We start from the raw sequence: 12,189 nt of genomic DNA on the forward strand, positions 1-12,189 counted from the left end.
ATTACTCAATAATGGGATGATTATAAATGAGGAGGAAGATCTCTATTTATAGTTGAGTTTTCCCAGATCCAGTGGTACAATTTAAATTACATTGATGATTGAGATTAAAACCTTTCTACAAGATGAGTGTCAAGAGATTTAAATACTATATAATATTATCCTTTAGGCTACAAAATATTCACCATGGTAACTCTAGTTTTATTGGAGTGTCTCATTAGGTTACTAAGGCTTCAAGTAGATGGGTTCCTGTATGTGTTCCATGAATCAGACCAATTCATGTGAGTTAAATAGGTTTCACTTGATCAATTGATCTCTATGATTTTGTACGCAATGCTCATGGCTTTTAATTCGTAGCCCATTACATTCTTCCCCTTATTCTCAAGAGGCTTTCGTCGCATCCTCAGAATGATATTGGTGTTACTCGTCTCAAAACTGTCTTACCTCAGTCGATTCTTAATTAGTCTCTTTGTTGGGTAGTTCCTTCTCTCGAAACATTTGCCTCGTCTTATACTTCTGTCGTCGTTTAACTTAAACTGTTTCTCTACTTTGTATATCTCGATTAAAAGAGACCACCACTCTTTCTTGTGTTGAAAATTATAGATTGCAAATTAATTATTCATTAGCACTATTCAAATTAAAAGTGATGATTTATCATCTTACAAATTTAATTATTCATAAGTACTATTCAAATTAAAAATAATGATTTATCATCCAATTGATACATTTCCATGAGACATGTTTCTTTTAAGAAAGATGTCCAATATGAAGGGTTGTAGCTCTTCAAAATTGTATTCATTGAGTGCATATAAATAGAGGCATTATTGTGCTCACAAAATATACAATTACAATCAATCTTATTTTCAAAAACTAGAGTAAGAGTTAGGGAATTTCTCGATTTTGCTATTCAAAGGAAATTCAAAACTTCGTTGTATCTCGAGAGGACCTTTTTCTTAACCCTCTATCAACTTTGTGTGGGGCAAAATAGTTCTCTTTGGAAAGTGTCATCTACGACTCGAAGTGCATTGTTTATTTCCATATAAGTCTCTGATTCTATCGTCTCCACTCAAATATCCAACAATCAAAGGGAACTAATTTTGGAGATGGCGACGGAGGCTAACACCGCGTTCAAAGTGATAAACTAAGAGTTTGTGAAACTTGACTGATTTGATGGTTCAAACTTTAATCGTTGGAAGGATAAGATGTTCCTTCTTACTGTCTTAAATGTGGCGTACGTTCTAGATCCAAACCTATAACCCGTAGAGGATCTCGCCCCCAATGTAAATTTCAAGGAAATTGTAAAAGTAGCTGAAGTCAAAAAGAAGCGCGAAGAAGACAATTTCACATGTTAAAGATATGTCCTCAACAACTTGTCTGATTGATTGTATGATCTTTACATGTCGATGCAATCCTCGGTGGAAATTTGGAAAGCTCTTGAAGAGAAATACAACACCAATTGACAAGGTACTGATAATTTTTTTATGATGAAGTATTTCGAATTCAAAATACTCGATAGTATCCCGGTCATGGATCAAGTCCATGAATTACAAGTCTTTGTAAGCAGGCTTCGTGATTTGAAAGTTGTTATTCCAAAATTGTTACAAGTTAGGGCTATCATCTTGAAGTTACCCTCGTCTTGGACCAATTATCGGAAGAAACTTTTGCATATGGCAGAGGACTTCAATATGGAGAAAATACTTAGGCATTTGCGTATTGAAGAGGAAACTCAGAAACGTGATACGATGTATCTTCCCCAAAGTTCTAAAGTGAACCATGTGAACGAGTCCAAGAACTCTCGAAATGGTAAGCGAAAGGTCACATCCGAGACCAAGGACGTGCAAGAGAAGAAGAGAAAAAACTCGCAATTGTTATAATTGTAATAAGAAATGACACTATATTAAGGATTGCAGACTTCTAAAAAAGAAGCAAGATGCCACAACTTTCAAAGCCAATATGGTGGAGAGCATTGACTTAATGGCCATGATTTTGGAAGGGATAAAAAATTTGGAGATTGGTAGGATTACTGAACTCAACATAGCCATGAATGATAAGTCTTGTAATTGATGGCTCGACTACGGAGCTACTGTCCATGTGTGTAATGACCGACAAGAATTCAAGAGTTATGAACTAGTGGCAAATCATAAAGTGCTTATGGGCAACTATCAATCAGTTAAGGTGCTCAGTTAAGGGATAGTGGAACTCAGCTTCACATTTGGGAAGAAACTGACTTTGACTAATGTGTTGCATGTTTCCAATGTGAGAAAGAATTTAGTGTTTGCAAGTATTTTATGTAACAATGGGTTAAAGATTATCTTGGAATCTGGTAAGCTTGTCTTGCTTAAAGGTGATATATATGTAGGAAAAGGATAGTGTAATGAGGGTATGTTCAAGTTGAGCATTGATATGAATAAAGTTAATTCTTCTTTTTATATTGTTGAATCTTATCCTTTGTGGCATGCGCGTTTTGTACATTTTAGTTTTAAAACTTTATAATATATGCAAAAGAATGGTTATTTAAATCTAAGAATGATGAGTTTGAGAATAAATGTGAAATTTGTATTCAGTCAAAAATTACCAAGAAGCTATTTCCTAATAAGTGTGAAAAGAATTCACAAGTGTTAGATTTAATTTATTCCAATATTTGTGAATTAAATGGAACACTAATAATAGGTGAAAATGATATTTTATCACTTTTATAGTCGATTTCTCTAAATTACTTATGTGTATCTCGTGAGAAGTAAAGACAAGACCTTTGTTATGTTTAAACGTTTTAAAAATGAGGTTGAGAATTTGTTTAGTAAGAAAATCAAAGTGCTTTGTAGTGATAGCACTACAGGAAAACAGACTTTTAGCGGCGTTCTTTTTTGCCTTTAGCGGCGTTTTTATGCGCCACTAATATTTTTAGCGGCGCTTGGGAACGTCACTATATACACAGCCACAAAAACTAGTGACGTTTTTTAGAAAAAAACACCGCTAAAGATCATGACATTTAACGGCGCATTTTTTACAAACGCCGCTAAAGGTCCTGGTCTTTAGCAGCGCTTTTCCAAAAAACGCCGCTAAAGGTCCTAATCTTTAGCGGCACTTTTCCAAAAAACGCCGCTAAAAATCATGATCTTTAAAAAAATTATTTTATTTTAATTAAATAATATTTATTTTTATGTTAAATATTATATTATGTTTAATTTTTGAAATTTGAACTTTAAACTATATACTTTTAAGGATAAATAAAAATATTAATTAAATTAAATTTTCCATTAAAATTTAAACTTCAAAACTAAATATAAAAATTAATGAATTTAAATTTAATACATAAACATTGATTCAATATGTAATTTAATACATAAAAACACACACATACATAGAGACACACAAAGTATTACAATTTCTAAAACAAAATTCATCCTGGTGAGAATATAATGCCAAATCATCATCACCTCTCATTGCAATGCCTGTATATATAACTTAGTGAAGTACTTTGATCTTGATCTTGGTTAAGACTTGTTCCAGCAATAAAAAAAATTGTTAAACGGAATCTCGGTCACCTGACTGAGCAAAACAAGGAAATTAGCTATACCATCTACTGTAATGAAAGTGAAATCAGTAAAAAGTAAACCCATTATAAAAAAACTGATGCTAGGCTAATCGTAAATTCTACTGTCGCTGTAAATAAGTGACAGGCATAAGTCTAGTTTCATGTTGATGGACTTGTAAATGCCTCAAAAAGAAAATAAGTAGCATATATGAAAAAGACAAAAACGGTCAAATGAAGGTTAAAGGAGATGTCATGACAAACCTCACTAGATTTGACACATTTTTACCCTTAAAGTCCAACTCTTCCTTCTCCTTATCATCCTTTTAACCTCCATGTTTTAATTATTATCTTCCCATATGATCTCCAGGACATTATCATTCACATCAACTTGCACTTAATTTTCAAGCACTGGAACACAATTCAGACATAAGTCCATAAATGAAACCATATTTTCCTACAATTCCTGTCATTGATTATAGACATATCATTTTCTATTCGTCTAGGTCTTTACTCATTCTAACCTATATAATCATTGAGAATATTCATAATTTATTGAAGCATGAAATTTTTAAAAGATACATCGATTTAAGATTTTCAAACAACAAAAATGTTTGCTTTGTATTTCTAGTCTGACTTCCTTTTGAAAGTTAACCTTTAAACTTTCTGTAGAGGATTTATCCTGAGTAGGAAATAATAAGAGCATGGTAAGATAGTCTAGGTTCTATCTATCTAACATGAGAATTGCAACAAATGATGGCTCCAAATCGTGAGTCATATAAATAAAAACATGCAAAAACATTTAATAATGAAGATAAGAGAATTACTTGTTACAACACAAGTGTGGTAGCCACCACATGCAACTTCTTCTGAATATGGCAATGTATTGATCATGGATGGCATGGTTGCATTCTTGGCCTCCCCAAATCCCTAAATATTTTCATTAAGATAACATCACTCAAAATGCCATATGATTAGAAACATTAGGTGATGTTAAAACTGACAGGTTTAGAACTTACAAGATTAGCTACCACTTTATCCCCAAACACAAACAAAGACCCAGTTTCTGCAATACCTAGACAAATTAAGATCTGAAAACAAAAGTTTGGAATATGTCCAGTAATAAGGTCATAAAAATTGATTGACCATAAGAGAAATCATTTCAAATTACCATCAATGCATGTTGAATGCAACAAGCCAGCTGCAACTCTTTTGACCTAATGCAGGGATAAATAATGAAGCCAAAGGTCCATAGTTAGCAGAAAGAAATTGACACGTCCACCGCAATTTTAGTTACACCAGTAAAAAGTTCAAAGTTACAGGTAGAGATTACCCTGATACCCTCTAATTTCTTTATAAGCCTTGGTGTATATTCACTGAAAAAATTATAAATATGTAAACTTAAAAATCTTTACTGTGAGAAAACAGAAAGCTCAAGATGAAATGAAAATAGAAACTCATAATAAAAAATAAACAAAGAACTATTAAAAATAATCTGATTTATAAAAGGAAGAGTAAAACAAACAAATATGAAAGTGAAAGAAGGGAAAGGACATTATATATGCAAAGGATTTTTTTTCTTTTCATTTGTGTGTGTAAAATCAGTTTAATCAACCGCGCACTATATTGATATGAGTTGATCAAATGGAATGGGTATAAAGAGATGACACTGATCACAAGAACCAAATAAATGAGACAAAAATTTTCATCATCAATGTAGCAACATATTGCAGTATCATTCTTCCATCCAAGAAGAAGAAAAGTCTAAATGTAGCAACATATAAAATTGAAGAGCCAAATATTGAGGTACGAATCAGCAAATTATGACACTCAGCAAGAGATTCTGAAGAAAGCTTTCTTGCATTGTACAAAGAAGGATCACAGACCATTTGGCACAATATTAGCTGTTTCAGTTTCAGATGCACAATCAATTTTCTTTCAGATTGTGAGTTCATTGCAACAAAGTAAAATATTTGGGGCAAGGCTTGCCCCATTGCGGGAATTAAAGAGAACAAATTAGAAAATTTCTGCCTATTACAAAAGAAAATTCGTCACTTGGGAGTTGGGACTTGAGAGGCAGAAATAGGAATTACAAAAGAAAACGAAAAACTATCAATAGAACCAAAACCTAAAGATACACACTTTAAGTTGCATCAACTCTATTTGGGCAAATTTTTGCATTACTTCTATGAATAAACCCGACTGACCGATGGAAATATAGTAACCCAAATGACAACCTTGACACCCCAATTCTGGTCAAGATTTTGTTTATTCACCATTCTTAACTGCACCAGTCTTTGTTAAGGCACAGCTATCACAGTATTCAAGCACATACTGCCCCCAAGGAAAGTAGCAGACACAGCTTTCAGTTCTCAAATTAATGAGATCACAGCACAAACAGTGGATAAAATGACTTCTAAGCATTCACAATCCTTATATTGCATACATTACAGTTTAACTACAACACGCCATAGAAATGAACTACATTATCCATAAAAAGTTAATGCAGGACTTGGGGAATTATGTCTTACCAGAATTGTGCCATTTCACTATGGGGAATTTGCTGGTACATTGTTTCATAAATATCCGCAGTGGATCCCTCTGAAATTCAACAGTGAAAACAATGATAAATTACTCAAAATTAGGAAAATAAATCCCCCAAAAAAATGCTTAAGTCCAGGTACCTCCTCAGGAGGATCCCTCTTCTGACCGGGCAAATCATAAACCTTCTTCTCCCGCTTCACTTCCTTCCCAGCAGCCGCTTTCTTTTCTTCCCCCTTTTTCTTCTTTTTCTTCATTTCTTTTTCCTTCAAAATTTATAGCGGAAACAAAAATACCAAACACATTATCTTTTTTTTTCCTACAAATACAGAACAGAACAGAAGACTTTTTTGACAAAGAGAAAGCAGAAAAGGAATTCCAAAAACCTTATCTGCTTTAGTAGCGGAGCTCCTTTTGGAGATTGGTTTTTCGTCTTCATCGTCGCTCTCTTCCTTCTTGGGCTTGGTCGCTTTAGTAGCGGAGCTCCTTTTAGAGATGGGTTTTTCGTCTTCATCATCAGTCTCTACCGGCTCTTCTTTCTTCACTTTGGCTTCTTTGGGACGCAATTTCGAGTTAGAAATAGCAGCATTGTTGCTATTACTCGAGGGTTTCTTCTTACGATTCTCCCCCATCGAACTCAGGCTTTTGAGGTCCTCATTATCCTCTTCGGGTTCCTCCTTTTTCACTGACTTCGAGTCCTCAGATGGCATGCTTAATCTTCAAGAGAACAAACAAGTTTCTGCCTTTCTGCCCCCAAAGAAAATATACAGAAAAGGGATTGGGATTTTCCAATTGTTTCGGCGCAGAATAAATGTAAAAAATCCCTCCGAGCAGCTGCTCGGGTTTTTAGCTTGTGACAATCAGAAAATGGTTGAAGACGGGCCCCTCCAAGCCCTAACCAACCACACGTTACGGGACCTAACGGCATCGTTTAAATGTCCATGACTTAAAGTTGCCTACTTTTCTTTCTCTTCATCGTTTAAATAATTTTTTTGTGGAGTTATTCTTAACTTTTTGTGGACCAAAATTATTTCATTTTAAATAAAACTATACCGTTTTGCTCTGTTAAAAGTTTTTTTATTTTATTTGTTAAAAATTATTAGTTAAATAATTTTATAAAATATTTATTATTACTATTTATTTATAATAGTTTTTATAAATAAAAAAAATCAAGTACTCTGAAAAAAAAATATCGTGTATTTTAATAAGAAAACAAATAATTAAATGGCTGTAGTTAATTATTAAGTTAAAATTATCTAATGTAAGCAATTAATCTCTTACATATTAAATTTCTAATTTTAAATTTATATTTATAATATTTTAAATTTATATTTTTTAAAATTTATAAAAAAAAGAATAATATCATTGAGCATTTTAATTTTTCAAAAAATACAAAAATAGTTCATGTAGTCTAATTTGATTCATTTTAATTTTTATACTTTCAAATTGGGATAAATATATCAAAGAACTTTTGATTCAATATGCAATTTGATACATGAATTTTAATTTGATGTAATTATACACATGAAACTTGAATTGTGGTTTATACGTATACATGAAACTTTTATTTTGATTAATTGTACACATTTAAAGAAATGAAAATATTCATTTATTTTCATATCAAATTAATATAATTGTTTGAGTATGCAACATGTCAACATGAAATGTTTATAATTCAATAATATAATTAGTGATTTTATAAATTTGGATCAAATCAAACTTTTATGCTTAAAATCGCACAAAATCAAAATTTATGTATGATATTACACATTGGATTGAAGTTCATGCGTATTTTTTATATTTATCCTTTTCAATTTCAAGATTTAAGTTTTAAGCTTAACATAAACACTAGTCATTAAATTTATTAACTAAAATGTCCTAGGGTTTTTTGTGAGCATTAAACAAAAAAAAAACAGATAAAAATACACAATAGCATTATTGTTTATACAAAGTTACATAACTTTAATAAAACAATTTCTCTATTGGAACACTCTAGTCGTTATAATGTCCACTCTGTAAGATATTTCTATGTTATATAAACTTGGGAATTATACATAGTTCAACAAATGCTAATTAATATTTAAGCTTGCCACAATCAAAATCACCCTTTCTTAATAGCATCCCAGGTAAGACTCTGGAAAGGAAACTATCTCTTAAGAAGTTAATAATTGTCACTTCAACCCTAACCTTTAAACCCTAAATCATAATCCCTAAAATCATAATTCATCACAAACCTTCAAATACAAGTTAACTCTTAAACCTTAAACCCTAAACTATATATCTTAAACCATACTTAACTCATAAACCTACTTAAACCCTTAACCATATATCTTAAACCATAAACCTTAAACTATAATGATAATTAATTCAATATTTTAAATTCAATACTATCTCTTTTACGATTATATAAGAAAATATTTAATATATTGTATAACCATAAATTTTAATAATTATTATTTTAGGGGTTATAGATTAGTGTTTATGATTTTTTGGGGGTTTAGAGGTTATATGACTTTTAGCGGCGTTTTACCAAAAGCACCGCTAATGCTCTGGTTTTTAGCGGCGATTTAGCAAAAGCGCCGCTAATGCTCTGGTTTTTAGCGGCGTTTTACCAAAAGCGCCGCTAATGCTCTGTTTTTAGCGGCGTTTTTTACTAAAACACCGCTGTTGCTCTGTTTTTAGCGGCGTTTTTTGAAAAAACGCCGCTAAAAACGCCACTAAAGCCCTATTTTCCTGTAGTGTAGAGGTGGTGAATATTTTTCAAATAAATTTAATATATTTTGTGAGGAACAAGGTGTGGTACATGGGTGTTCTGCGCCTTATACTTCACAACAAAATGGTTTGGCAGAAAGAAAGAACCGTACTTTAGTAGATATGGTTAACTCGATGTTGTTAAATACTAAACTTCCATATAATCTATGGGGTGAAGCATTATTGACTGCGTGTTATATTCTTAATAGAATACCATCAAGAAAATTTAAAGTATCTCCATATGAGTTATAGAAGGGTTGGATGCGAAACTTAGATTATGTCAAAGTGTGAGGGTGTTTGGCTTACTATAGAGTTCCCAACCAACAAAGAACAAAGTTAGGTCCAAGAGTCGTCAAGTGTGCATTCGTTGGATATGTCAAACACTCTAAGGCTTATTGTATTCTTGACTCAGTGTCAAATACGATAATTGAAAAATAGATGTTGTAGTCATTGAAAATACGATTTTCAATGATTTAACAGATTCGAAAAAAGAATGTCAACCAATGATCTCAAGTGATCAAACCAAAAGAAGTCTTTGTGATAATAAGGATACGGAGCCAAGGAAAAGTCAAAGAGTGAGAAAAGTAAAGGACTTTGGTCCTGATTTCATTTCCTCGCAATCTCTAGCATTCTTTATTGAGGGAAATAGAGAATCCGTAATTAGGAATATCCCTATAATGTTTAATGTGGATAGTGATCCACAATATTATGGTGAAGTCATGACTTCTAGGGATGCAGCATTTTGGAAAGAGGCAATTAATAATGAAATGGATTCAATATTATCCAACAATACTTGGGTTCTAGTTGATCTTCCTCAAGGATCAAAGCCTATTAGGTGTAAATGGGTGTTTAAAAGGAAGAATACTCCAACAGGGGGTTCTCCAACCTTTAAGGCTAGGTTGGTGGCTAAAGGGTTTAGGCAAAAAGAAGACCTAGATTATTTTGACACTTATGCACTAGTGGTTAGGATGACCTCCATTCGAATTATTATAGCACTTGCATCTATCCAGTAAAAAAGCGAGTTCCATCTTTGACAATATAAAACTCTCGAAGGTCCAAGACGATAAGGTAAAATCGTCTGATCAACTTCAGCCTGAGATACCATATTCGCCGAGAGCACACTTCAAGTTACATGTACATCAAATGGATGTTAAGACAACTTTTTTGAATGTGATCTTAAAGAGAAAGTCTACATGGAGCAACCAAAAGGTTTTGTGCTTCCTGGGAATGAACATAAGGTGTGTAAGTTGATCAAGTCATTATATGGTTTAAAACAAGCGCCTAAACAGTGGCATGAGAAATTTGACTCGATTATCTTATCATATAGTTTTTTACATAATAGTGCGGATAAATGTATTTACACTAAATTCACTGATAGGTGTGGTGTAATTATTTGTCTCTATATAGACGATTTGTTAATTTTTGGTACGAACATGGAAGGAGTTCGTGAGACCAAAGAGTATCTAGCCTCAAAATTTAAAATGAAGGATCTCAATAAGGTAGATACAATTCTAGGTATAAAGGTGAAAAAACATGAAAAGGGCTTTACACTAAGTCAATCTCACTACATCGAGAAAGTATTGGAAAAGTTTAAACACTTGAATATTAAGGATTCGAAAAGTCCATACGATTCGAACTTCAAGTTAAGTGAGAATAATGGAAGGGCTATACCGCAACTTGAATACGTCAGCGCAATTGGAAGTCTAATATATGCAATGCATTGTACTAGACCTGATATCGCATTTGCTGTGTACAAATTAGCGAGATTTAAAAATTGTCCTCGTACCTATCATTGGAAAGGCATTTGTAGGATTTTTGGCTATATTAAGAAAACAAAAAATTTGGGATTATTCTATAGCGATTATCCTGCAGTACTAGAAGGTTACTCGGATATAAGTTGGATTACAAGTCTAAGTGACAATAAGTCCATATCGGGATGGATTTTTGCAATTAGAGGTAGAGCCATTAGTTGAGCATCCAATAGACAAACTTTCATATCACATTCAACTATAGAAACTGAATTTATAGCCTTAGCAGCTACTGGCAAGGAAGTGGAATGGCTAAGTGATCTCTTGCTAGATATTAAGTTGTAGGCACAACGTAGGTTTGCTATTTTTGTATATTGTGATAGTGAATCTACCATGTCTTGAGCGTACAATAAGATGTATAATGGAAAGTTTAGACATATAAGTTTGAGACATGAGTATGTGAGACAATTGATTAGGGACGGTGTGATAACTGTTACATATGTTAAAACCATTTTAATCATGTCATTGATAATGGAAACCCTACCTTATTCTAGCCAAAAGTTAGTTTCAAGGTTCAAAGGGTAATAACAAGTTATCGAATGACAACGTACACTAAAGATCAAGATTTAGTGTTTATATTTTAGAAGGATGAGTTTTACTCTTAATGGATGAACATTAATTGTCATGAAATCCACCTTTATGGACATAAAGTGGTGTCACTTCAATGAGATTTTCTTTATGGTTTTCTCTCGTACATGCTCATAAAACGGGATGAGCATATGGCCATAATGGTGCTAAAGCAAATTAAACTCTTACTCTAATATTTTACGATTATGTGTGAAATTTTCTTGGTATTAACTTTGAGAGTGATGGTTTAAGCGACTAGCCACCATTCACTTTGTTGATACTCTGAGAGTTTGTACTAAAGGAAGGTTCAATCTACGGACACCCTTCTTTATGCATTATCGTTGTGTACTTATTTTCTGGAATTCGCAATCTAATAGGGGATTGTTGGAAATTATATATTGTAAATTAATTAGTCATAAGCACTATTCAAATTAAAAGTGATGATTTATCATCTTACAAGTTTAATTATTCATAAGCACTATTCAAATTAAAAGTGATGATTTATCATCCAATGGATACATTTCCATGGGACATGTTTCTCTTAAGAAGTATGTCCAATATGAAGGGTTGTGGCTTTTTAAAATTGTATTCATTGAGTACATATAAATAGAGGTATTATGGTACCTACAAAATATACAATTACAATCAATCTTATTTTCAAAAACTAGAGTAAAAGTTAGTGAATTCCTATATTTTTCTAATCAAAGGAAATTCAAAACTTCATTGTATCCCAAGAGGACCTTTGTCTTAATCCTCTAGCAACTTTATGTGGAGGAAAATAGTTCTCTTTGGAAAGCATCATCCGTACCTCGAAGTGTACTGTTTATTTCCATATAAGTCTTCAATTCTATTGTCTCCACTCTAATATCCAACATCTTGCCCCATTGTAACTTGTTTCAATTAAGATCCCCTTGATCCTCATGAATAGGCTTAGACATGTCCACATTAAACACTAGGTTAACCTTAAGTATTGTCGTTAATTTTGTTTTGTAA

At 32.6% G+C, this 12,189-nt stretch overlaps 1 protein-coding gene across 1 annotated transcript; it reads right to left on the minus strand.

Moving 5' to 3' along the window:
• Window positions 1-3,281: 3,281 nt before the first annotated feature.
• Window positions 3,282-7,023, minus strand: LOC107948494 (transcriptional regulator ATRX homolog). Its single transcript, XM_016883056.2, is given in 9 exon segments — window positions 3,282-3,542; window positions 4,357-4,459; window positions 4,549-4,604; window positions 4,701-4,746; window positions 4,863-4,905; window positions 6,061-6,112; window positions 6,115-6,130; window positions 6,214-6,336; window positions 6,457-7,023. Coding segments are annotated over 9 exon segments (783 nt in total). The 5' UTR covers window positions 6,781-7,023; the 3' UTR covers window positions 3,282-3,522.
• Between the last annotated feature and the right edge of the window lie 5,166 nt (window positions 7,024-12,189).

This window comes from Gossypium hirsutum, chromosome A04 (genome assembly GCF_007990345.1).
Source record: "Gossypium hirsutum isolate 1008001.06 chromosome A04, Gossypium_hirsutum_v2.1, whole genome shotgun sequence".
Classification (NCBI taxonomy): domain Eukaryota; kingdom Viridiplantae; phylum Streptophyta; class Magnoliopsida; order Malvales; family Malvaceae; genus Gossypium; species Gossypium hirsutum.